The following is a 25,429-nucleotide window of genomic DNA, read 5'->3' as shown; positions in this document are numbered from 1 at the left end:
TTCCAGACACAGAGAATAGTATGCACAAAAGCTGATAGCATACAACCAAAACTGTTCAAGGCCAAAATGAAACTGCACAGGTGACCTTAGTGGGGTTGAAAACTTGACCACCTGGATGAGTTTCATTAGGGGTAAGGGGCTGCTGCTTCCTCCAGTTAAAGCTCCACCACGTGGAAATAAAAGCGAGGCATGCCCAGAATTTCTGAGTGCTCAAAAGAAGTTGGACGGCTGAGAATATGTTGCCTGGGAGGGAAAAGCCAAAGCTCGCTCTAATTTAGGCATGGCTGGTAGGGCAGCAAATGCATTCTTGTTAGACTCATGGCCTTGCGCAGATAAGGCTGGTATAGAAGAGATTAGGAGGAATTCCTGCCGCATTCCAAGACCTGGCAGGCAGGACCTTTGTCCCAGCTCCAGGAGGCCTTGCCCACTTTCCCTCTTAGGGGCGTCCTGTCCCACTGCCTTTGTGTTAGGACTGCATTGTTCTTACTAGAAGAGTCAAAGATGACATGATACATGGTGGAGGGGACCCAGGGCAAAAGCCAGGCTCTCTTTCCTTGTTCCTAAGAGAGACAATGGAAACTTTTGTTCCTGTTTCAGCTGAAGAAACTGGTGTCTGGGTGGGAGGTAAAGATGGTCCTTGCCAGCTGTTTGGGGGTGAGGGGTGGGGCGGGAAAGCACTTCATGTTCTTTGGCTCTTGGATGAGGCCAAGTGGCACCTACCGAAGTTTACCGACAGATATTTAATGTTATGAGTAACATGAGGCTACAAGGGAGATAAGGAAGGAGAAGAAAAGGGAATGTTAGAGAGTGAGCAATACTAAAATCCACTGAGTCTGTGAATAAAGCCCACCGAAAGCTGAGGAATAACAGGGAGTCGTGGATATGAGGGAAGTTAGAGTGAGCTGCCATGGGGGAGATAAAAGTGATTAAAATAATACTACACAGCCTGGCTCTAGGGATTCACGTCTGTCATCCTAGCTATTCAGGAGTCTGAGAACTGAGGATCATGGTTCAAAGCCAGCTGGGGCAGGAAAGGGTGTGAAGACTTTGGTCATCAAGTAACCACCTAAAACCAGAAGTAGATCCGTGGCTCAGAGTGGTAGAGCTCTAGCCTTGAGAAAAAGAAAAAAAAAGCTCAAGGACAGCACCCAGGCCCTGAACTCAAGCCCCATAATCAGGAAATAAATGAATAACTAATAGAATAATTCTATAGGGGTTGGAGGTGTGACTCAGGTGGTAGAGTGCTTGCCAATAAGCAAAACATATCAGATACTGAGTTTGAGTCCCAGGCTTGAACCAAAAAAAAAAAAAAAATAAAACCCCACAAAATAACAACAACAACAACATTATGTGCATTTGTGAAATACCACAGTGAAACCCCTTTGAACAATTAGCCTGCACTAAAACAACAACAACAAAAAGACAGGAACTTAAGACAGGTCCTGCCAGGATGTGGACGCCACTGGGAAGGAGGAGGATGTGATCAGAGAGAGTGAATATGGCCAAAGGACTTCCTGTACATGTGTGGAAATGGGACGTGGGAGTTGTTGAGATTCGATGGGCAAGAGGGAGGGGGCATGAGGAAGAATTGACTGAGGAGGTGGGCCTGTGCAAGGTACATACGTGCACATGTCAAAAGTCAACCCCTGGAGCTGGGAATGTGGCTTAGTGGTAGGGTGCTTGCCTAGCATGCATGAAGCCCTGGGTTCAATTCCTCAGTACCACAGACACAGAAAACCCCCATGTAGCGCTGTGGTCAAGTGATAGAACGCTAGCCTTGAGCACAGAGAGGCTCAGGGACAGAGTCCAGACCCTGACTGAGTTCAAGCCCCGGGGCTGGCAAACAACAACAGCAACAACAATGACAACAATTCACCTCCTTTGAACAGCGAACTGATGCTAGTAAAAACATAGAGGGGAAAAATAAAAATGGGCAATTTGTCTCTATAGACATTTCTTCAAAGAATATATTATATATGTATAATCATATTTTATATATTGAAATAACACTGAACACAACACTGAAATAACAATGAACCATACTCTGTATCTAGCAACAGTGAAAAACTGGATCACTTATATATGGATGGTAGAAAAACAAGATGAAGCTACAAGGAGTCTGGCCTTAAGCTACAAGGGGATTTCAGTGGACTTCCTTCTAGAATAACTACAAAAATCATAGCTGGGTGTGGTGGTTCATGCTTGTACTACCATACTCAGGAGAGCTATAGATAACAGAGACGGTGGATTAAAGCTAGCTCAGGAAAAAAATCAGCTCCACTTTACCACAGCAAATAAACTAGGTGTGGTGGACTAATATAGCCTTCTTTTCAAGATGAGCCTAGGAAACCTGTTTCTATGTGAAGGCCAGGTCTACCAGTACTACATACTTCACACTCAGTTCCTTCTCTTATTGACCTTTTGCACTGATATGAGACACTTGTCACAAATACTGAATCAATATTGATAACTTATCATTAGCTAAAGTCCATCCCTTACGTAGATAGCCCTGGTTTCCCTATCACTTCTGTTCCGTTTCAGAGTCCCATCTACACCACCGCATTACATTGGTGGTTGTGTCTCCTCAAGTCTTCTTTCGCTGTTAATGGTTTCAAATGCTTGTGGTAGCCATCACGTGAATGTGGAAAGAAGCTGAGCTCAGGAATCTTCATTCGCAGCCTAGCTCTGCTCTTATTAGCTGGGAACCTAGGGTAACTTTTCGAAACCCTCTATAAAATAGAAACTCATTGAAACCCTCTATAAAATAGAAACTCACTGAAACCCTCTATAAAATAGAAGCAATAAAAGTGAACTTGTAGGGCTATACCCTGCAAGATGGTACTTGAGGACTGTCTAGCACAGTGCCTACACACAGTTGCACTCAAAAGTCATGGTATTAGCCAGGCGTAGCAGCTTAAACCTTAAGTACTCAGCTTCCTGAGAGGCAAAGATCAGAGAATTTCAGTTCAGGGTCAGCCTGGCCATAAAAGTTTGTGAGGCTGCACCTCAACTAGTGATTTGGCATAGGAGTGGTGCATGTCTGTCGTTTTAAGCTACGGGGAAAGTACGGTGGCTGTTGCAGTAACCAGTACCTGTCAACCTAGCCGCAAAGGGAAGCACAGATAGAAGGATTGCAGTCTAGGCCATCCTAGTCATAAAAAGTGAGGCTCTACACCCCACTCCCCCAACAACAACAACAAAAAACTAAACACACAAAAAAAGGGCTAGTGGAGTGACCTGCTTAGCAAATTCAAGGCCCTGAGCTTCCCACCCCCCCCCCCCGGCCCCCCTCCCTCAGACTGGGATTTGTTTTTTTATACCTGATGTTTTCACTCATTGGCTGTCGCTTTGCCACCCACCCCAACATTTTTTTTTTTTAAGTAACAATAGTAGTGATGCACCTGCTTGCCTTCCCAATTCTTCCCTCTCTGCAGCCCCCGCCCCCCATCCTCCCCCAGTAGGGGGGGGTGGGGGCTGGGGGAGTTTCCCCCAAGTCTTCAGCAGTCAGCCTCGGGTCTGGAGTGTGGGCTACTCATGGTGACCTACTTGTCAGGAATGCACGAGGCTGTCTGCTCCTGGCCTTGAGTCAGCACCCAGGAGCTCTGAGCCTACTCTGCCCAAACCTGACTCCACCCAGGCCTTGCCCGCTGGGAAAGGGGATTAGCCTACTGCCTGCTAGTTCAAGGCTATTGTTAGTGGGGGACACCTGGACAAACGGATGGGCTTTGTCCCATCTACCTGCTTGCCACACACTCCACTCTGTGCTCAGACACTGGTCCCCCACAAGAAGAAGGCACGAGGACAGAAATGGAAAACATGCCTGTGGAAACTTCCCTGTTGCAGGTACTCTAGACAGTTCTCTAGCCATTCATTTGATATCATCCAAACACAGATCGTAATAAACAAAAACAAACAAACCCCATGCAAAACAACTAGCTTTCCACCATAGAGGTGCAAAGATAAATCTTCTAACTCACTGTATAGGGTTTATGTGGTTTCCTATTTGCCTCTCCCCCCACCTCCCCTACCACACCTCTACCTGAGCATAAAGTTCTAGAGGATAGGAATTTCTATTTTATTTTATGATTTTTCTAGTCCTGGGGCTTGAACTCAGGGCCTGGGCACTGTCCCCTGAGCTTCTGTTGCTCAACGCTACCATTCTACCACTTGAGCCACAGCTCCACTTCCGGCCTTTTCTGTGTATGTGGTACTGAGGAATCGAACCTAGGGCTTCATGCCTGCTACGTGAGCACTCTACCACTGAGCCTCATGCCCAGCTTGGCCATGGATTTTTATCTGCATTCTTTTCCACTGTCTCCCCAACATCCGGATGCGTGCTTTTCACAGTGGCGGGACATCCTGGGTATTTGTAGAAGAGGTGGACTTTAGCAGCAAAGGCTCAAACATACATTCCGTGTCTTGGCCCTGCTGTTCCCTGAGTCCAGACACTCAAGGACCAGCATGGAGGCTGCAGAAAGTGGTGCAGGCCATGGACACAGACCTTTGACCAGGTTGCCTGACCTGAGAAATGTTGGCAGGTGCATAGGCCAGAGTTTTTCTCAGACACTAGAAGGGCCCTACGTTCCTGGGCACTCAGAAAATAGGAGATGCCAGGCCTAGAAGACACAGCGTTCCATTTCCTGGAGGCATATCATCAGTTTCCTCCCACTCCCTTGATTGTGGGGCTTCTACTTCTAGAAAGGAAGAGAAGGGAGGATTGCTCCTGAAAATTACACGGAGGCTCTGGAGAGGAGGGGCGGTATCTCTTGCCTGGCTCTGATCCTTGTGCTCTTTGTGTGTCTGAGCCCCTGTAAATTGTCCTTCAGACCCAAGTACCGTCCAGGATGGCTGGGAACGGCTGTCCTGATAAATTGTTCTGCCCCACCCCATCTCTGGCCTACTCCCAGAGGGAGCCTAAGCTTGGCAGAGCCAGACAGGAGCAGCTCTCTTGGGGGGGTAGAGGGAGTTCTGGTTCTTCCTGCTGTTCCCACGGCCGGGCTGGCCCAGGCCCACGTGGCCATCAGCGCCTAGGCCTGACTCAGGGGCCAGCCATCCAGCGGGGCTGGTTCTGGGCTCACACACCCACAACACCTGTTCATCTGCTGCTCTTGGCTTGGCCCAGGCCCTCAGGCTCAGCTTCTCCTGCTCTGACCTGAAGACTCCACCCACAGAGTCCCTTTCTTCCTCTCCCGTTTCCTGAGGAAAAACAAAAAACAAAAAACAAAAAACTGGGGGATTGGCCAAGGAGGAAGGAATTGGGGTCTCTAAGTAAAGATAGCCTCAGGGGCTATTGTTCAGGACCATTTATGACCACAGCGCAGGGAGAGGGAACAAGCCTTCGGATCAGTGAGAAGGTGGCTATGTCTTCTCACCCCTGGCTTCCATTATCACCAAGCTGAGGCATAGATAAGATGTCCATAGCAAGGTGCCCCCTCAGCCTGCAAGTGCCATTTCTCTTCCCCCTCATGGTTCCATGGAAGGTAAAGGGGGGCTGAAGAGAAGAGGCTTCCAGGAGGAAATTATAAATGAGAGAAGACAGGAGCAGCAGAGGCAAAGGCCTGGGCTTGAGGAGCATGGTCCACTAGAAGCCATCGACCTGCTATTTTCACGGCTGGGTCTGTACAGTGCCTGGTGGAACCACCAGGGACACAGATGGGGACTACAACAAGCGTGTTCGTTTTATCTAACCCTCTGGGCACCCTGTGGTGGGCTTGAGGTATGAAAGTCAAGTGGATGGTAGAGACATGGAAATGTGTGAACGTGTCGTTTGCTTCATTTGTGACTGTACCTTGGGACCTGTCACAGTGCTAGCTGGGTACATGGCTGGCACTCAATCGACACTTGTAACACAAATGAATGAATGAATGAGGAGATGCCATAGCCACTTAAAGAGAAATAGAGGAAAGAGAAGTCAGCTGTGCTGAGGCAGAGAACCCACACTTTAGCATCCTTAGGAAGGAGCTCTATTTTTCTCTCTTTTTGAGCTAAGAGAGTGCCTCTGGCCGCTGAGGCTTAGCTGAGGCTTGTGCAGATAGTCACTCTGCAGCATGGCTTTGGGTATTTTAGCTGCTGATGCAATGTGTTAGGAGGTTTCCACAGTGCACCGTTGAGCAAGCAGCTAGGGCAGAGGAGAGTCTGGGCGGGGCCTCTAGGAGCTGGAAAAGAAGGCCAGACTGATGCAAGAAACAAACCTGAACAGGGAAATGATCATGTGCTTGCCCAACACTCTTGGAATGTGCCCCCCAGGTAGGAGCCTCTGGATTCGCAGAAGCCATTTATCTGAGGACGGATTGTGACACTTGGCTTGTTCAGAGTTGAAAGCTGAGAGGCTCTGAGAGCAGAGAGGAGATGTGTATCCCTATTACAGTTGAGTGGCCACTATCACCTTATGGTGGAGAGGTTACTCCAGCTGGAGGCTGGAGGTTTGTTTGGTGGGTGGGGGACAAGGTTCAAAGATGGGCCAACCCCAGGTCAGGATCTTGGCCAACTCTGATCAAGCTCTGCTGTCCAAGCTCTGTGTGGGAGACATCCTCTTTAGTGATGTCTCCTCCAGGATCCTTTTGTGGTACTTCTCCAAGATGAACCACTTCAACTTCTTCTATCTCCAGCTCCAAGCTTCACCTGGAAGAGACAAGAATAAACCCAAATCATGGGTACCTTCTACAGCATCACCCCTGGGGAGGACCCAGCACTCAGTGCCCCATACAGATTTTTATAAAGATATTGAAGCTGTGTGCCTGGACATTCACTTGGACAGGGTCTCCAAAGTTCTAGACCATAGTGCATTCTTTTTCTTACAAAGACTCCTCCCCCCGCCCAATTATATGAGTTCCCAGGCTCCCCAAACTGGACTTACCTCCTCCCAATCCTGCTCTGCTCTGGAAAACCTTGAGCAGACACTGTGAGCTCAGGGTGGGTAGAAAGAGAAATCCATGGAATTGTCCCGGGGAATAATCTGAGAGGTATGACTGAAGCAGATCCCGTGGTAGGGCTACAGGTAGGGCATTTGGTGATGGCCCATGGTTGACTGCAGGCTTTGTAAAATACCATTGAATTGCACATGTCTAGAGGGTGAATCTTACGGCACGTGAATGCCATCTTTTTGTTAGGACACTGAGAACTCAGTTGTGACACTTAGTACCTCTGTTGCACCCAGGCATGTCTAGTCTACGAGGCATTGCTCTGTTGCTAGGGCTCTTGGCTGCCTTCAGGGAGCTCAGTCATATACAGCCAGAGCTCAGTGTGTGTGTGTGTGTGTGTGTGTGTGTGTGTGTGTGTGTGTGTGTGTGTGTGTGTGACTTTGCATTCTAACCAAGTCTTCACTTGTGTTGGAGTCAAAAACAAGTTTCCTTGTTGGGGGGAGGGGCGGGCAGTGAAGTAGCTTTGGTTGTCTTTGGTGGTTGGGCCTCAGTTTACTGTCCCTGTCTTGGCACATTTTTACAAGCTCTGTGTGCCTGGAACATGCTCAAGCCAGGGGGAAGTTAACAATGATTAACTAGGAGGTGAAGAAATTCGGGAAGCTGGGGCAGTTGCTTATAGCTCCTGGGCCGACCTCTCAGTGTGTGTATGTGTGCGTGTGTACGTGTGTGTGTGTGTGTGTGTGTGTGTGTGTGTGTGCGCGTTGCACCTTTGAGCCACATCCCCAACCCGGTTGGTGGTGGTAGCATGGAGGTGAAGCAGGCAGGTGAGGACTTCCCCCTCAAAGAGGAACTTAGCCTCCGAAGGGCCCAGCAGAGCCGCCCAGGCTGGTGCAGGCCTCACCCCTTTACAGGTGCTCAGACACCTGGGATAAAAACACCTCCCTCCCTCGCTGGGGCCTGCCCAACCTTCCACAGCTTGCAGTGGTTTTTACTATTTCCAGAGCTTGGTTAGGCTGCATTTCAGAGGCCATGAGATAACCTCATTGGGGAGCATTTGGCTAAAGAATCCCACAAGGGGCACCAGCAGGAAAATGTTGCTACTCCTCATATCTTTCTCTGGGACACACGTAGACACATACATGCCCACATACGCATGCATGCACTGGATGCATCGAGATCAATTCCTTTATCCCCCTCTCCCCTCTCGTCTGTGCCAAAGGCATATGAACACGACTTGACATACAACACCTGCGGAATGTTCTCATCCGAAGACCTTGGCCAACGTTCTGGGGTGGGTGGGTGTCTTGTCATGGTTGTCTCCTTGCAGGTCTAAACTGTGCTTCCAGGGCTCCTTAGTGTGTGCGTGTGTGCGTGTGCGTGTGCGTGTGTGTGGTGGGGGGGTCATAAGGAGGCAAGTGGAGCTGAATGGGAATCTCTTTGTAAGCCGTTCTTTGGAATCCACTGCCAGTCACTGCCAATTTGCTTTCGGCACCAAGTCTCAGCAGAGGACCAATGGGGGAAAGGAGCAGGTGTCCTATTATTCAGACTGCCACCAGAGACCAGTCTCAGGTGAGGGATCCATCCATGCTGCCGAAACCTCGGTTGAGAGCTTGGCAGAGGGAAGGGAGGCCTTGATGTTGCCCTGGGGGCAAGAGGCAGACTGGAGGGTTGGGTGACCAGCAACCTGGTTGGAGAAGTCCTTGGATGTTCTGAATTCTTGCGTTTGCTCCGCTCTATGGAGTCTGGCTAGAAGCCACCCTCTAGAATGTTCTCAGCTTGGTCAGGCATCAACATGGCTCTCCAGTACCCAGCCCTGCCTGGAGGCCAACTTCACCCACGGTAGGGGGAACAGCTTCCCGTCATGTCCCATAACCCGTCTGCCTGCCTGCCCACATCCTCACTGGGAATGCTCAAGCAAGATGGTGGATAGCATTCTTGGTTTTTGGTTTCTGATTTGGTTGTTGTTTGTAGCAATATACTTTTCCTGAACTTCAAGAAAGGTGGGTTAAAGAATTGCATCCAGGCTGGGCACCAGTGGTTCATGTCTAGCCACTCAGAAGGCTGAGATCTGAGGACGGCTGTTTGAAGCCAGCCTGGGCAGGAAAAGTCCTGTGATATTCTTATCTCCAATGAACCATCAGAAAACCCGAAGTGGAACTGTGGCTCAAAGTGGAAGACTGCCCCCCCACCCCCCCAAAAAAAGGCATCCAAGAACACCCAATACCTTTGGACATATTCTACACGTTGCCCTCTACCATGACTTTCTCTGCCCTCCCCAATGTTTTCAGCTAAAGTGTGTATGTGACAACTATGTCCTCATCCCAACTCTTAATCATTTTACAAACTTCCCAGGTTTGTCTGAGGGCCTCCACGAGGATGGAATATGACACGCGTGGCTCTCACCTCCTTTCCTTTCCCCAGGGCAAAACTCTCCCACCACCCACCCACACTAAAGACAACATCGTCACCTTGATGGGTGTTTATGAGTAATGGTGGTGTGCATAGCCAGGCTCGGTGGCAAGTGTTTGTAATCCCAGTGTTTGGGATTACTGAGGACACTGGAAAGTTTGAGGATAGCCTGGGTTTTATATATATAGTGAGACTGGTCTTAAGTAAAAAAAAGAAAAAAAAAAAGACACCATTTTGTATTTTTTTTTTTTAATTAAAATACTGTTATACCCAGTGGAATGCAGCAGCAGTCCAGGTACAGGGTAGCATAACAAAAACGGCCATGTTTACATTTTAAATATTTACGATAACTTAAAAACATACAGACACGCACTCATGATCTTTGGCAGAAAATGTTCACAGCACAAAAAAATACTTTAAAAGAAATACCAAATATTAATCCAAAATATATTAAGTTGCTTTTTTTTTTAACTTTCACAATATTTTTGCCTTTTTTCTCCTGTTTTTTTTCCTTTTCTCTTGGTTTTTGTAAACAATGCACATGAACCAAATGTATTTTTTCAGCTTTAAACAGGGGTAAAGGGTTTTAAAAAAAAATGCAGTTGTCCAGCAAATGCAAATGTTTTAAAAAGGAAACTTTAAGAAACCGTCAGGATAGAATAACACAGACAGAACTTAAAAAACAGTAAAAGAGAATAAAGGAAAAAGAAAAACATGAAAATCCAAAAGAAAGAACAGCAACAACGAAGAAAACAATTAAAAGACAAAAACTGGTAAAAAATAAAAATCCACCCATTGCTTTTGGGGTTGAATTGGGGGATTTTTTTTTTTTTTGACCGGAAGTCAAAGTCACTGCTGAGCATGAGGCTACCACATGGAGACCTCTTCCCCATTCCCAGTGTCGCGTGCCCTGAGCTGGGCAAGGGTGGCTTGAGGAACCAGCCTCGTGGGCGCCATTTTTATTTTTTTTTTTAATTCTTAAGATCAAGGCTCCACTCAGAAGACTATGTTGAGCCACGTCTTGTAGCTCACTGACTAATTTTCAACAGCATAGTTCCATCCCTCCGGGGGAACAAAAAACACTTGGGAGAACAAGACAGAGTCCCATGTCTTTATAAAGCTGGTGCTGGGGGCAGGGTCAACACAGCTCACAGCCCACGGGTGGTCTCGGCAGATGTCGGTGGCGTGCGTGGTGGCTCATTTCGTCTGGCTCAGTTTATAACCACATGGATGGGATGTCCCCGAGACAGGAACCGCGGAGCCATATCGAGAGAGGCTGGTGATGCCAAGTTGCACCATCTTCCAGGGTTCCACGTAGAGGAAAAGGCAGCCAAACAACCAGCACCCCAAGTTCACGGGCCAAACGTTCAAGGAAGAGGAGAAGGAGAGAAGTCACTGGGAGAGACCAGTGAGAAGTTTCCAGAACTGTGGCAGCAGGGACGGGCGGCACAGCCCCAATGGACATGAATCTGAACCAGCATGCTTCAATCTTCTGTTCCCGGAGAAAAGGGAATTTATATACAAACTACACACTGTCCCCAGTCCACACAAATGGCCCCTAAACCATACCGAGTGAAAGGCGAGACAGTGATTTCTGCATGACTCATGCCCTCAGACAGTCTTCAAAAAAAAAAAAAACACACAAAAGATTCAAGTCCAAGTGATCCCAAGAAGGCAATGAGGAACTGAACAGGGGGTGAGGTTAGCCAGGGCCACACTTAGCCACAAAACAACCTGGGCTGGTGCCAATCTTGGAGATCAGCTCCCCACTAACACATTCCCCTCTTCCTCTCTGAGTCGGAACAGGCAAGGGCGGGAGAGGCCTTGACTCCACTCCTTTCACCCATCCTGCTGGTGAAAGTTGGATCTTCCTTCTCCACAGGCGCAAGAAGATGGACGGCCTAAGGAGAGGAGTCTTCCAGGGGGGACTGAGCCCTCTCAGCGCCCCCCTCTCCCCAACAACACTCCTCTCCCTCCCCGAGCTCCCAGCAACAGATAGTCAGTGGCTGAGGAAAAATGGAAGGGCCCAGCGTTTGGGAGGGGCAGCTGGAATGGTGGAGGATGGCGGTGATGAGAGCACGATTCGGGGTCCTCAAGAAACCCCTCTCCTTCCTTCAGATCAGTATCTCCACCATGTCTGACAGGTCCTGGACGCGGGATGAGGCTACGGAGTCTGGAGAGAGACAAGACCATAGGCACAAGCCCCGAGTGTTAACGGCACTGCTTTATCCTAGTGCATTTTAAAGACAGGATCTTTCCTCACCAACTCCTGACACCCCCCCCCCCCACCTTCAGCTGCCCTGGTTCCCCTAACTTGGCCAACTAAACATGGTATTCGGTTCCCAGACTACCAAGCTTCAGCGTGGAAGATGGCGTTTGTTCAGGACTCTGAACTGGTTGGAGGCCTCAGAAGGGCTGTGGAGGGCCCATGGTGTGGGGGGGGAAGGGGGAGGCTGCAGAATTCCTCTCATGCCTGTGGTTTTCTGAGATCATGAGACACAGACAAATATGCAAAGGCTAATGTGAAAGGGAAGCTAAAAAATAAAAAGCGCGGGGGGGGGGGGTGTCACTTCTCAAGTTTCTCCTTCCTGGACTTTTAAAAAGAGTCTCTCAAGAGGAGAGCACCGTGACAGCAGACTGTAGGCTGGCAATCGAATATATGAGAAAAACTATGGAGAAGGAGATGGGGGGGGGGGGGAACCTTCCATTGGGTTACTTCCTTTCTGAAACTCATTCCTCATTCTGTGTTCTCACTTGCTGAAATCTGGACCTGATCTCCACTAGGGCTGTACTTGTGCCTCACGTAGCTTCACACCAGAGGGGGTCCCATACCCTCAGAACCTCTCATTATTCATTCAGTTCCCCCCCCCCTTCATGGTAGGTGGACAGTGACCAGAAAAGGAACCCAGGGAGATAGGGTCTCAGTGTCTCTATTCACATTCCAGTTCCCCCCACTCCCGGGACAGGCCAGGGGAAGGAGGGCTTACCTAGAGAGGCTGCCCTTTGGCCACTGCCGCACGCCAGGAAGCTGCTGGGTTCTGAAGCCAGGCAGGCAGGGGTGCTCTCTGGCAGGCCATCAGTCTGGGTGCTCCCATCTCGGCTCCCGTGTTTGGCGTGAGTGGTAGGGGGAGCTGGGGCTACTGGTTCCTCGACGGGCGCTCTGTCTGCAGGAAAGAAGGGAGGTTGGCGGTTACAAACTGGCTTACAAGATGTGCCCCCCCCCCCCCAATAGAGAGCTCCCTAAGTGAACCCAGACCGACTGGGCATTGTGGCTGGCTCTTGGTTTTTCAGCTCTGAAATGACCCAAGTGCTACTGATTTCAAATGGGAGTAACTAGCAAGTTGCTTCTGAATGTCTGAAATGGTGGGCTCCCTCTTTGTAGATAACTCTGGATCTGGGGTATCTGCTCCGGAGGAGTTACCAGGGCTTGTCTAGAAGGCGCACCTGCACAGGGAGTTGCTTTTACTTGGATGGCTCAGTGGGTGATGGAATGTGTCGGGATGAACACATTGGGCACAGCGGGGATCTGCGAGTCGGGAAGTCCTGGCTCCCGTGAGCCATGGTTCTGGGCAAACAGACCTAGCAATCTGTTTAGGTCTAAGACATTCTTCTCTTCATCTCACCACCAACTTCCTTCCTCTTACCTCCTGTCAGCTGGGCAGGAGCATCCGCCTGGCGCTCACTGGTTGCCGGTGGTCCTTGCCAGCCCTGGGTTCCTGCAGCTGCTGCGAAGATAGAAGGCACCGACTTGGCGGGCCGCAGGGACCCTTGGATGGTCTTGCCAGGGTCTTTCCTGGAGCGTTGCTGGAGGACTTTGATCACTGCGTCCTTCTCTAAGATCTGGGCGTGGAGAACCTTCAACCTGAGGGAGAGAGAGCCAGGCCCAATATGGTCAGACCTACCAATCCAGCACCACCACCTTGCCCACCTCACAGAAAGGGAAGGGAACACCCCACTACACAGGGCCCAACAGTCTGGGCCCGCAGAAGTGTCACCACAGCCCCGCAGTTGGTGGTCTCAGCTTAGGCTCCAGAAACCACCAGCCCTTTCTTTAGACTCTAAGACCATCTGTTAGCACTGGGGCACATGCTCAGGGGCAGGTCCCAGTCTCATTGCTAGCTCTGGGCTAACCCCCATTCATCCTAACGAGGCAATGCTCCAGACAGGAGTCGAGGCTATAGTCTAGATAGTGCACAACAGCCCCATAGCCAGAGTCTCCTCAGCTGACTGGGAACAAGGGCCTGTTTATCAGGAATGGAGAATGTCATTGAAACCCGGACACTGCCACGCCAACCGTCCACCTCAGGGGGTCAGGCCTGCCGTTGCGAACCTGCTTTCCATCTCCTGGTGCCTGTGGCCCCCCGCGAGCAGACCCTCGTTGAAGCTGCTGCTGGGCGAGGGCTGAGGAGAGTGTCGGATAAGCGTGGTGTCCCGCTGGGCGGCCGCAGTGGCAGCTGCGTCCATGGCAAACTGCCTCATGGCCCGCTCCTCCAAATACTTCTGCTCCCATTTGGTCATGTCAGCCTCCAGGGCCAGGATCTGCTCCTCCTTCTCCCTCAGCTGTTCTGAGAGTCGCAGGGCGCTGAGCTCTTGGGACCCACCGTGGCTGGCGCCACTGCTCGAGGTACCTGTCTGCCTCTGCAGAGCAAGGAGCACCGTGGTCAGGCGTGAAGGATGAAGTGATCCCCATAGGAGGACTCTCACTTAGACACATGTTCATCACACACACACACACACACACACACACACACACGCGCGCGCGCGCACATCACCCAGCCTCGATGGGCATGGTTAAGTTTGGGAGCGATGAAGCCACCTCCAGGACTCACCTGCTGTGCACGCAGCGCCTTGAGTTCCTGCTCCAGGCGTGTCCGCAGCCGCAGTTCCAGCTGCTCCCGCTTCTCGCAGGCGGCCTGCAGCTGCCCAAGGGCCTGCTGCAGCCTCTCCACCTTCTCTACATAGGCCTGTTTCTTCCGCAGCTCTTCCTCGGCTCGGGCAGCTCGGCCCTGAGCGTTGCCCAAGGCCTGCTCCAACAGCTCCGCACGCCGCCGCTGGTCCTCGATGGCGCCACGCAGCAGTGCGATCTCCCGCTCCAGCTTCTCCTGTTCCTGCTGCTGCTCGTAGCCTGCAGGGAGAATGGAAGGGGCTCAGTCAGTGATGGGGACCCTGCTAGCCAGTCCTGTTACCTATCTTACTACACCGAACCCTCCAGCTCCTCCAGGTAAGGACTTTGGCCTTCAACTTACATGGGGTGGGGGGGTGAAGGGGGGGGGAAGTAGGCCCGAGCAGAGAGAGGGGTTAGATGTGGGCCAGTGCTAAGGGACAAAGCAGCCAGCCATTGGTGACCAGGACCCATCCTTTTGTGCTAGTGTTTCCTATCTGACTCCAGGGAAAAACAAGAAGAGAGATCAGCCCTTGCAAGAAGAGAGACACCTTGCTTTCAGAGCTAGCTGGTAGGTACAGTTGCCTGGGTTTTCTTTAGCCCTTGGGTGGTAGAGCCAGTGGACTTAGCCTTCTGCTCTAGAAATTTCCTGTCACCTTGGAGGAAGGGGACAGGGGAGATATAGATGCTCCACAGAAGGGAGGAGGGGGGCCCCTCCAACCCACCTCCAAGCCTCCAGCCCCAGTCTCCCCCTTCCCAAAGCTGGGCGAGGGGGAGCCAAAGGGCTGCTAGCCTAGCAGGAGGGAGCAGAGGGGGGGCAGGCAGGCCCAGAGCAGAACAGCCCAGCTGCTCTGGAATGCCAGGCATCCAGGTCACCCGTGGCTGGAGATTAATGGCTCCAAGGAGAAGCCAAGAACAGCCTGGCGCTAGCTAGCCTAGCTCCCTGAGGAGCGGAAACGCCTCCTGCCTCCAAGCCTGCCCCCCCCCCCCCTAAGACTTCCTTTCTTTCACTGAACTAAGCTCTAAAAACTGACCCTCAGACCTAAGGCCTCCTCCAATCTGCCCTCCCCCTCTTCCTCCCTCCCCCAAACAGCAACTCATTCTTTCCAGACTCCCAACACTGCAATCCTCTTTTCTCCCTCCCTCACCCCCTATCCAGAGACCCTTTGGCTACAGACACCTCATGCTCTCCAATTCCTCAAGTACAGACTGGCTTACTCCTCCCCAGTCCACCAGTCTCTCACCAGGGCTTTGACCTCCACCATTCCCTGCCTGAGGTTTGGGATGAGGTATCCAGAAGGACTGAGTTTTCCTTGAAAGAAGGGGTTGCCCTCTCACTTCTGGACACCCCTTTACCATCCACACCACCTCTCACAGTCCTACATTAGCTTCCACAGTAAGGAGGCCAGCTCCTGCTTTCAACTTCCGGCCCTCCGGGCGACTTCTAGGGCCTGCTCCCACCCTCCTCTGAGCACCAGCCAGGTGCTCGGCCAAGCCCTGCTCCAGAACAAGAAGTACGCTAAGACTACTCGATAAACGTAGCCACCCTTCAGGGATGCCAGTGCCCTCTGTCTTTACAGGGAAGCTTCCCCAACCCCTTCCTGCCATATTCTCAGTTTCTTATATCCCCAGTGGACACACTAGGCTTTCTGTTGCCTCCAGCTCCCTAGGAAATTCATTCACCAGTGTTACCACTTGTTGACAGAGCTACCTGGCCTCTTACCCTACAACCCCTCCTTCCTGAGCACCCAGGCCTCATGAAAAAAACACTGTTCCCAGCTTTTCAATAAACGTAGAACCACCTCTTATTTCCCACCCCCCCCCCAAGGTCTAGTCGAGTGCTTGGCACACAGTAACACATTTAATAAACCTGGACCTGTAAAATAAATGCTTTGCAAGGGAGGGGGGGGGGCCAGACGTCCCCATCCCGAGGGGCCACGGGGGTCCCATTTCTGCACACTGGGCCAGGGTTCTTAGGACTTGTACTCACTCTGAGCAAGCAGCTTGGTCACCATGTCCTGACTGCCCGCCTGGGCCTCCTGGGTCTTGCTTGCCAAATGGCGGTTTGCAGATTCTAATCTCTCTGTTTCAAGCGAAGAAGGAAAAAAAGATGTTTTAGTGTCAGGTGATGGCAGCCCGCCCGGGGTCCTGTCGGTGAGCTTGCGTGCTCCAAGCCGGGGATGGGGCTTGTAGGAGGACCCAAACTCATTCAGGTCAGGGTCCTGTAAAAGAGGGGAGTACCCTCTTTGGGGGTTCCATGATCTTGGCTGCATGGGAGTCTGTATCATCACAAAACACAGAGACGAGCACTTGCTAGCCTCGGGGCCAATGTGTGCGTATGTGTGTTCACAGAGAGCAGAAGTTCTGAATTTCCTCTAGAATAGAGAACCCAAGGCTCTCCAGATGATCGATCGCCACCCCCCCCCCCCCCCACGTGGCGCTCACCTCTAAGATCACGGTTGAAGTCCTGCAGCCTTCTCATTTCACTGTCCATCTTATTCCGCATGGTCTTCTCCAGGGCCTCACGTTTGGAGGAGGCCCGTGTCAGGCTCTCGTGGGCCTCGGACAGCCGCTGGATTTCATTCTCCAGCTACAAGGGGGCAGACAGCAAATTAAAGGAACTGAAGCTTCCCTATTTGCAGTGTCCAGAAAGAGGCATGCTACTTTCCGGCTGGCGCTTGCTGAGAAATCAGAGTATAGGGGGCCCGGAGTGGGGCATGTTCTAGGTGGTTCCATCTATGCTGAACACCTGGGGACAATCATGGGAGGGTCTGTGTGTGTGTGTATGTGTCTGTGTGGGTGTGTGCGTGTGCAGCATCTGCTGATGCCTGGCGGGAAGCATTTGCTTCTCCCCAAGACATGGCCATGTACCCCGAGGGCTGCCTGGCCCCAGCTGCCCCTCCCACTTGGCGGCCACAGGTCCTGCACGTGCTCCTAAGCTGGCTTGCCATGCCAACAAGTCATTTTTTTCCCTCCCCCTCCAAAAAGGAGGAGCTTTCTCTTTTGGCCAGGCTTGGCCTAGGAACAGACTGGCTGTTGTATGGGGGACACAAAGGGCTCTCTGTGGGAGGTGTCCCTGGAAGGGGTGTGTGTGTGTGTGTGTGTGTGTGTGTGTGTGTGTGTGTGTGTGTGTGCAGGATGAAGGTGCTAGCTGGTGAATGAGCTCTTTCTTACTGGCACTGGCCAGCCAACTGCCCCTGCTGCCGGCCTAGAGGTCTCTCAGCTGTTCCCCAGTTGTCTGGAATCAGCTTGGGAGGGTGGCCCTCAGCCTCCCCCCCCCCCCGCCCCCCCGGGCCTTACCTTCTCAATGCGGCCTGCCTTCTCCGCAGAGCTCTCCAGCTCCCTCTGCAGCCTCTCGTTGTCCCGCTGCAGCCTGGCATTCTCCCTCAGAAAAGTCTCCATCTGGGCCAGGTGGGCATTGCCCGGGGTGGCCGGGGTGGCCTGGGGATTTGCAGGCCCCTCCACTGCAGGTGGACTGAGGGAGCCCAAGGGGCCGTGGCCAAGGGTGGCTGGGTGCGGGGGTGGGGGGTGCTCCTGGGGCTGCTGCAGATACTGGTACTGCTGCTGCTGCAGGAACACAGGAGGCACCTGGGCCTGCAGGATCCTGGAACACAAGGGGAGTGGCTTATAGAAAACCACCACGGGCAGAACCCCCCAACTAAAAGCAACGCATGACTAATCTCACTGCTCATCAGTCAGTACTCAGTCTCCTAGGTTAGTTGTCAGAGAGGAGGAGGACTCCCCCCCCCCCCAAGGGCCAAAGCAGCAAGGTGGGAAGAGATTAAGGTCAGGATGCTCATTTTTCACTTGGCCCTCCTGGGGCTGTGGGCATTGGTATCAGCTACAGCTATCCTGGGCCTTAGGAACAACTACTATTTAAAAAGAAAAAGGTACCCATGACACTCATCGTCAATGAGAGGTTCTTTGGGAGTTTGACAGCCACACAGTCTGGCAGAACCTGGGGCTACTTGGCGGCAGGGTCCCCCTAGCAGCTACATACACTGTGCCTGTTACCCAACCACAGGTTTCAGGTCTGCAGCACTTAGGTTTTCTGCCCTCTTCCCATTTCAGGTTCTATTACCCCCCCCCCCCAGCCCCAACATCCAAAATACATTCAGAAGACTCCGGTTAAGGTTCCAGCATGGAGGTAAATGTCAGGGCAAGTCTCAGCTCAACAGTTGAACAAATAAATGGGAAATGGCACTGGGGGCGATCCCAGCTGTTTGACCCCATTTTACCTCCCCCTTCTGCTAAATCAGGCTCTCCAGCTACTACAAGTATTAGGCCTGGCAGGGTTCTGGCTCTCCTAGAATGGCAATCCATCGTCTACACCTGTGTGTTGGGGACTTCAGAGTAAGGGGAGGGGCTCACTCTGGACCACATCGTAGTTGAGTTCAGTAGAAGTGTTCTACCGGCCCCATGCATTGGTGCAATTTTGCTCTCAAGAGCTGCACGTTGAAGAAGGAGCAAGAAAGGAAGAGGCAGGGGGAAACCAGAGGCCTTTGCCAAGCCGCCTATCACAACTGTCCCCAGTTTCTTTGTAGAATTGTACAATCCTACGTCTGGACCTCTCAGCACTCACATCTAGAGCCCTGTAGCCTAGGGCATCTTATGACCTTAGGCGAAAGAAAAGCCCCTGACCCAACTCAATAGTCTTCATGTAACCAGGGGAGAGGCCGGCAGGTATAGGAGACTTCTTCTGGGCTCCCAGGAGGAGCAGAGCAGAGCAGCCACACCGGAATGGCCAAACTCTCCCTTCCCTGATAAACATGGCCATTTTCCAGGTGGCTTCAGAAACCTGCTGTCCCCTGCATCGAGGCCATAGATGCAGACACAAGTGGCATTCTTTGGGAATGACTTAGCTCCAAGAAAGAATGGCCTCTCCTTCCCTTTCACACTTGCTTTCCCTTCTCCTGGTTCTACCCTCCCCCTCTTTTTGTTCTGCAAACAGTCCACTTCCTTGACTCCATATTTTATCTTTTCCTGACAGGATTCTACTATAGGCTTGGTCCAAAAGAAGCCGCCACTCAGCTTCCGAAATGCTTCCCAGCCAGTCCAGAGAGGGGAGATAAGGGGGGCGTGGGGAGTCTGGACCCAGCGGAGGTTGGAGAAAACCCAGAAGAGGCTACACCCCTTGGTTCCTCCATACCAATGAGATCACATCACTCATTTCTCGTCACTCATTTCTCGAGAGCAAGGGAAGGCCAAACGGTGGGAAATTAAGTGACTAAATGAAGGCTCAGCAGGCATGAAAAGAACCAGACTTTGACCTTGAGCTGCCAGAGGAAAGGCGTTTGCAAATCCTTGGATGCCTCTGACAGAGGTGGTGTCCTGGAACTCCCACCCCCACCCCCTCCCTGGGAAAGAGAGGAGCATCGATAAGAAGGTGCTGGGCCAGGTGAGAACTCTCATTCTAGGAACCTGTATTTCTACAAACTATCTGGCTTCCTGCCCCCACCCCCAACTCTCTCCCTGCTTCCATTCTGGCCATGTATTACATCCCCTGATGTATTTGGAATGGAAGCCATCCAAACGAAGTCACTAACTACTGTAGCCTAGCGATCACTCCTGAGGCCCCCTAAAAAGAGTCTCACCTGGACTCAAGACCCTTCCCTCTCCCACCAGCTATGGGCACATGAAGGATGTGGAAAGGAAAAGGTAAATGACTAAATAAATAAAGGTGACAGAGAGGTCTCCGAGAGAGCCACCTGATTCACGAGGAAGGTCTCCCCACAGAAAGCAGGCAAGCTGCCCCCCTCCAAAACAACAGTCTTCGTCCTACTTAACTCGATAACAGTTTGGTGGTGATTCTTCTTCTTTGTCTTTAGAGAATTCATCCTAAGATCTCACCTTGAAACTCTACTGTAGTCTCTAGAGCTTTCTGCACATTCGCTGTGACTTTGGATGCCACAGCTAAGCAGACACTGGGGTCGACCACCCAGTGAAAGCACTGATGTCCTAAAGTCCCTTTATTCTCCAGCTCTCCACCTACCTTCCCCTACCTTCCCCGGGAAGGAGAGTTGATCAGGCAGCCTTTGGAGCTGGTGGGGGGGGGGGGGGCCCGGGATGGGGATCTTGCCAGCCTGGCCCTTAGGTGTATGACCTTGAGGCTCTGCCCCCCTGGGACACTGCTTTGGAAGGAAGCCAAGAGCTTGAAAGACCAAGTCCCTTACCTGACTTCTGCATGCTGGAAGTGCGGGCTGCCTCGAGTTCGGTATCTTGGGTCCGTGACCGCAGTGGTTTCTTGAGCGACTACAATGTGTGGGTATTGAGGTGGAGGCCCGCGGGGCTCTGGGCCTTCTGCGGGGGGACCCCGGAGGGGAGGGCCCTGCTGGCTGCGGGCCAGCTGCGGGAGGCTGTGGGAGGAACTCATGTGGCTGGGAGCCCGGGCGCCATTCCTTTCCAGAGACAGCTGCAGGAGCCTTTCGCTCAGGGAGCGCACGTGGCCGTGCCTCAGGTCCCGCAGGGCCTCATCTTGCCTCCGGCTACCTCCGGGGGCACCTCGAGGATCCCGGTCCCCAACATGTGGCCGGGGCCCAGCCTGCTGGGCTGCGTAGTACTGCGAGTGGGCTTTGGCTTCTTCATAGGTGGGCAGCTCCTCACCCTTGCTGGGCTGCGGGCACAGCCGGTAGAGGGTATTCTCTGCCAGGTGGGGCTCAGTACCCTGGTGCTCCTGCCCTTGTGGCTCCTGCCTGGTGGCCTGCTGAAGTCCCTGGTTGTCCTCGGGTGCCAAGATCTCTACGGAGGCCTGGGGGCTCCCCGTGCCACCAGCTCCAGCCCCACCCCTCAGGGCCTGCTGCTGAATGGCCAGCAGCGTGCGGGTCTCAGTCAGGTTGCCATAGCGCAGCTGCTCCTGGATGAGGCGGTGCAGGACCGTCCCTGAGGAGTCCTCCAACGTCCTCATGCTTCTTCTGCTCACACAAAACTGCCTAGATAGTGATGAGCACGCACCTGGCACCAGAGCACCTGGGGGGGGGGGGAGATAAAGAGAGAGAGAGACAGGATGATCAATGGGAGGCACTTGGAAAAGTAAGAGACTTTCTATTACATGCTGGTTGAAAGCCTAAAGATAATGATCAAGGTGGGTTTCACACAGGCCTGAGCTCAGGTGCTGGTGCTGACATATGTTAAGGCAAGTTACTGAACTTCTGAGCCTCGGTTTCCCCCATTAAAAACAAACAAGCCAGACACTGGTGGCTCACGCCTGTAGTCCTAGCTACTCAAGAGGCAGAGATCTGAGATTCCACGCCAGCCGCAAGACTCTCATCTCCAATTAACCACCAGCAAACTGGAAGTGGTCCCATGGCTCAAAGGGGTAAGAGCATTAACCTTGAACAAAAAAGCAAAAAAGCTCAGGGACAGCTCCTGGGCTGAGTTCAAGCCCCGTGACCAACAAACCAAAACAAACAAGCAAACAAAAAGAGCCAAGCACAGTAGCTCATATTTGAAACCCTAGCTATTTGAGAAGGCTGAGATCTGAGGATCCAGATTTGAATCTGGCCTGTGGCAGACAAATCCCCAAGACTCTTATCTCCAACTAACCAGCAAAAATCCACAAGTGGAGAGATGTGGCTCAAGTGGCACTCTGCCACTCAAGTGGCAGAGTGCCATCCTTGAGTGAAAAAAGTCAAGCAAGGGTGCAAGGCCCCGAGTTCACACATACACACAAAATAAACCGGAAAAAACATTCTCAACAAAGAGGTAATGACTTTTGGGGCTCCTGTTAGCTACACATCCCTGGCAAATGGTTACCGCTGTAATGGTATTCATGGAGACGCACTAAACCTGGAGAAACACAACAGCAAACGAGAGGCTATCCAACAGAAACCACGGCCTCCACAGTCAGCCACCCACCACTCAAATCAGCCTGGTGGGTGACTCTAGGACAGGCCTAGCTCAGATCTAACTGCTTAGCTGTTCTAAATAGGGGTGCACAGGACCCCATTTTATTGACAGGTAATTAAAAAAAAAATCCCACCATAGCTCCAATGGAAATCCTATGAAAACGCTCCCCACCCTCGGTTTCTGAGCACTGCCTCTTCACAGTAGATCTAAAATACCCTCCACAACGGGCCTTGGGTCTCCATGTCATCAACGGCTGTAGGTAAATATGAGACACCTTGTTATGGATGACGGTGCTGGCAGTCAGAATGTCAGAACCAGAAAGGGGGGGGGGGGAGGAGTTGCTTGCGGAATAGGTGAAGGAGTGAAAGAGAGAGGCTGCAACCTGACAATCAATGGCTTTGTGAGAGCAGGCACAAAGGGGAGCAGCCAGTCACCTAGTGTGTGCTGGCTGTAACAGAAAGAGCGACAGGAAGTCTTTTGATTTACGATTGCCCTCCCTCTCTCTGCAGACTGGCTACCTGGAAAAAGCCCCCACTGGGCCTCTAGGCACACAAAGAAATCCAGTAACCACCACTCGGACCCACTGCCCAGGTAAGAGCATTCATATAGGAGATGATGCTCTTGGTCATCAGGGGTGAGCCTAAAGTTTGGGGGGGGGGGAGAGATTATACCCAAGAAGGTGTGTTTGTCTTTCAAAGCTGATCTCCTTAGGGGCTTAGCGCCTCGAAGGCTTCCTGCTTTTTCCTCACCAGCTTGCTTTCTCCACACTTGAGATTCAGGGAAAGCCAAACAAAATACACAACACTGGCCCGGGCCCCTGAGGGGGGGAGGGGGAGGGGGAGGCGGGGCACAGGAATGTGGGTCCCCCTTCGGCCACATTCCTAATCCATTCTTTCACTGCCCAGGACTCCATCTGTGCGTAAGGAATGGGTCCTGGGGGCGCCCAGGTTCCGGGGTTTCCTGGCACCGAATCACCACGGCAGGGGGTGGGGGGGAAGAAAGCCCCCTACCCTCACCCCGCCCCCGTTGTTACCAAGGCCAAACCAAGCAAACAGAAGTCGGGTTCACACGGATTTGCATGGGGGGGGGGTGCTTTTCCTAACCCAATCACGGTCGGGGAGAGAAGAAGGATAAGGGGGGGGGGAGCGGCTGGAAGGAATGCAGAGCCCGGCCTACAAATTCCAGGCGCGCCTGGACACCGTGCCCGGACTTGGGGGGGGGGGGGGGGGGGGGAAAGGGAAGCCAGGAACACTCCGGGAGCCGATCACCCTCAAGACAACGCCAACCTTCCACCAGATCCCACCCCCCACCCCCCCACCACCCCCCGTACACACAAGGCTGAGCGCTGCACCCCAGACCCGCAGCGGGCTCCCCTGCAAGTCACCACGTTTCCAAGTCAGCCGGGACTCGGGGCTCAGTCACCCCGGACGGGCAGGCAGGCAGAGAGGCAGGCAGGCAGATAGATCCGCACTCAGGCCCCAATCACCAGCGCCGGGCACCCCCCCCCCCCACGAGGTGCGGTGCGGTGCGGAGCGGTGCGCCCGGGGAGGTGGGGTGGGGGGGAGAGGAGGAAGGGGGGCGCGAGCCGGCCAGAGGGGGGTAGCAGGTGGCCGGGCGAGGTCTCCTGGCGTCGCGGGGTCCCCCCCCTCTTTTCCCCTCCCCAAACCTCTTTTGTTTTCCCCCCCCCCGAATACCCCCGCGCTGACGTCAGCGGGCCGGCCGGACGGCAGGGCCGCATTCCTGCCGGGAGGGAGCCGGAGGGAGGGAGGGTGGGTGGCTCGGGAAGAGGACTCTCCCAGGGAAGACAAAGAGCAATGAATGCTGGGGGGTGGGGGGGGACCCCCTGGCCTATCCTCAACCTCATACATACATCAGCCACGAGGACACCCCACAGCCCCCCCCCGTCCCCGCCTGAGGCGCCCGCAGTCCCCAACACCAGCCCCGCGATCCTCCCCTCCCGCGCCCCCAATCCATCCCCTCTGCCCCCCTTCCCCGATCCGTCGGGGGGGGGAGGACCCGCCGCGCGCCCCTAGGGTCGCCCGGATCCCCCACCCCCCGCCCCCCTCCTGCCTGGGGCTCCCCGGGCGGCGCGGCCCTAGCCCGGCTTGGGCGCCTTGGCCTCCCCCCCTCCTTCCCCCCCACCCCACCCCGGCGGCGGGAGAGAGAGTCGAGGGCGCACGGCGTCGGTTAAGACGCTGGGGCGAAGAAGGCTGCGCGGGGATCGGGGATGGACCCCCCCCCTCCACCCCTCCACCCCTCCACGGATCGCCACCCGCGTCCTCTTCCCTTACCAGCGGGTGCGCCCGGAGCAGCAGCAGCAGCAGCAGCGCTCGGCGCCCCCCCCCCCCGCCCCGACCCCCGACGGACGCAGCCGGGACTCCGGGCACCGCCTGGGCTCGGCCGCGGAGCGAGCACGGTGCGCACGGCCCGGTGGCGCCGACGATCTGGCGGCGGCCGGGGCCCCGGCGCGCAGCCCCAGGCTCGGAGCGCGCTCGGAGGCGGCTGCTATGCCAGGAATGTGAGAGTTTCAGGTTCCCCCGCGGGATCAAAGCGAACCACAAATAACCTCTCCGCAGCGCCGCCCTCCCTCCTCCTCCACCCCCTTCCCCTCCCCTCCCCGCCTCCTCCTCCCCGCTCCCGCCCCCCCCTACTCCGCCCAGCCCCCGCCTTCCTCCCGGGAGGCGGGGCTGCCAGGCCCCGGGGGAGGGGGGGCTGGGTCGGCCTGAGCTCCGGCTCCCCCCCCCACCACACCTACCCTGGAGTCCAGGTGTGGCCACGCTCGGTCCCCCCACTTTCCCCGAAGTAAGGTTGCCGGCCCACGATCTCCCCCACTCCTGCCCCCACCTGGTTCTCACCCCCACCCCCACCCCCACCCCCACCCCCATCATCTCTGGGCGCATTGGCCGGACTCGTTCTTGCCTGTGTGTCCAGCGGTTTGCTGCGGGATGGAGGCTCCCGGGCGCGCGCGTGCGTGCGTGTGAGCGTGTGTTTGTGTGTGTGTGTGTGTGTGTTTGGGGTGGGGAGCGAGCGAGGGGCTGGCTGGGACATCCGCTCAGACCGGGAGAGGTCACCGACCAGCAGCTCCGCTTTCCCCCCCTTTACCCCCCTGCTGCCTTCACACACCACACACACACACAAACACACACACACACACACACACACAGCGGCAACCTTTGAATTGCACTTTTATTGTTTACAAACACCTTCCTTTGCTAGCCCCTTTCCACACAGGAAGTGAGAATCTGGGTTGGAATTTTGGGGGGGACTCTGGCCCATCATCCATCTGCCCCACTAACTAGTCCTGCTCTTTCCTGCTCTCCTCCTAAACTGTAATCGGTTGAGTACCTTTAAACGGAGCCGCTTTCCCATGTTGCCCTTGGAAGCCAGGGTTCATTCAGCTCAGAGAGATTAAGAGCTTGCCTAGGCACACGCG

The 25,429-nt window shown here is 53.7% G+C and overlaps 1 protein-coding gene across 1 annotated transcript; it reads right to left on the bottom strand.

Moving 5' to 3' along the window:
- Positions 1-11,228: 11,228 nt before the first annotated feature.
- On the bottom strand, positions 11,229-24,541 carry Amotl2 (angiomotin like 2). Its single transcript, XM_048334611.1, has 10 exons — positions 24,425-24,541; positions 20,325-21,117; positions 17,452-17,755; positions 16,597-16,741; positions 16,142-16,234; positions 14,099-14,394; positions 13,600-13,907; positions 12,914-13,131; positions 12,257-12,433; positions 11,229-11,442 (listed from the first exon to the last, which is right to left on the bottom strand). The coding sequence occupies exons 2-10, from the start codon at positions 21,053-21,055 to the stop codon at positions 11,384-11,386; spliced, it is 2,331 nt and encodes a 776-aa protein (XP_048190568.1). The 5' UTR covers positions 21,056-21,117; positions 24,425-24,541; the 3' UTR covers positions 11,229-11,383.
- Positions 24,542-25,429: the final 888 nt, after the last annotated feature.

Source organism: Perognathus longimembris, chromosome 26 (genome assembly GCF_023159225.1).
Source record: "Perognathus longimembris pacificus isolate PPM17 chromosome 26, ASM2315922v1, whole genome shotgun sequence".
Taxonomy (NCBI): domain Eukaryota; kingdom Metazoa; phylum Chordata; class Mammalia; order Rodentia; family Heteromyidae; genus Perognathus; species Perognathus longimembris.
The sequence above is the reverse complement of the archived record's forward strand: the minus strand, read 5'-3'. Positions and strand labels throughout refer to the sequence as shown.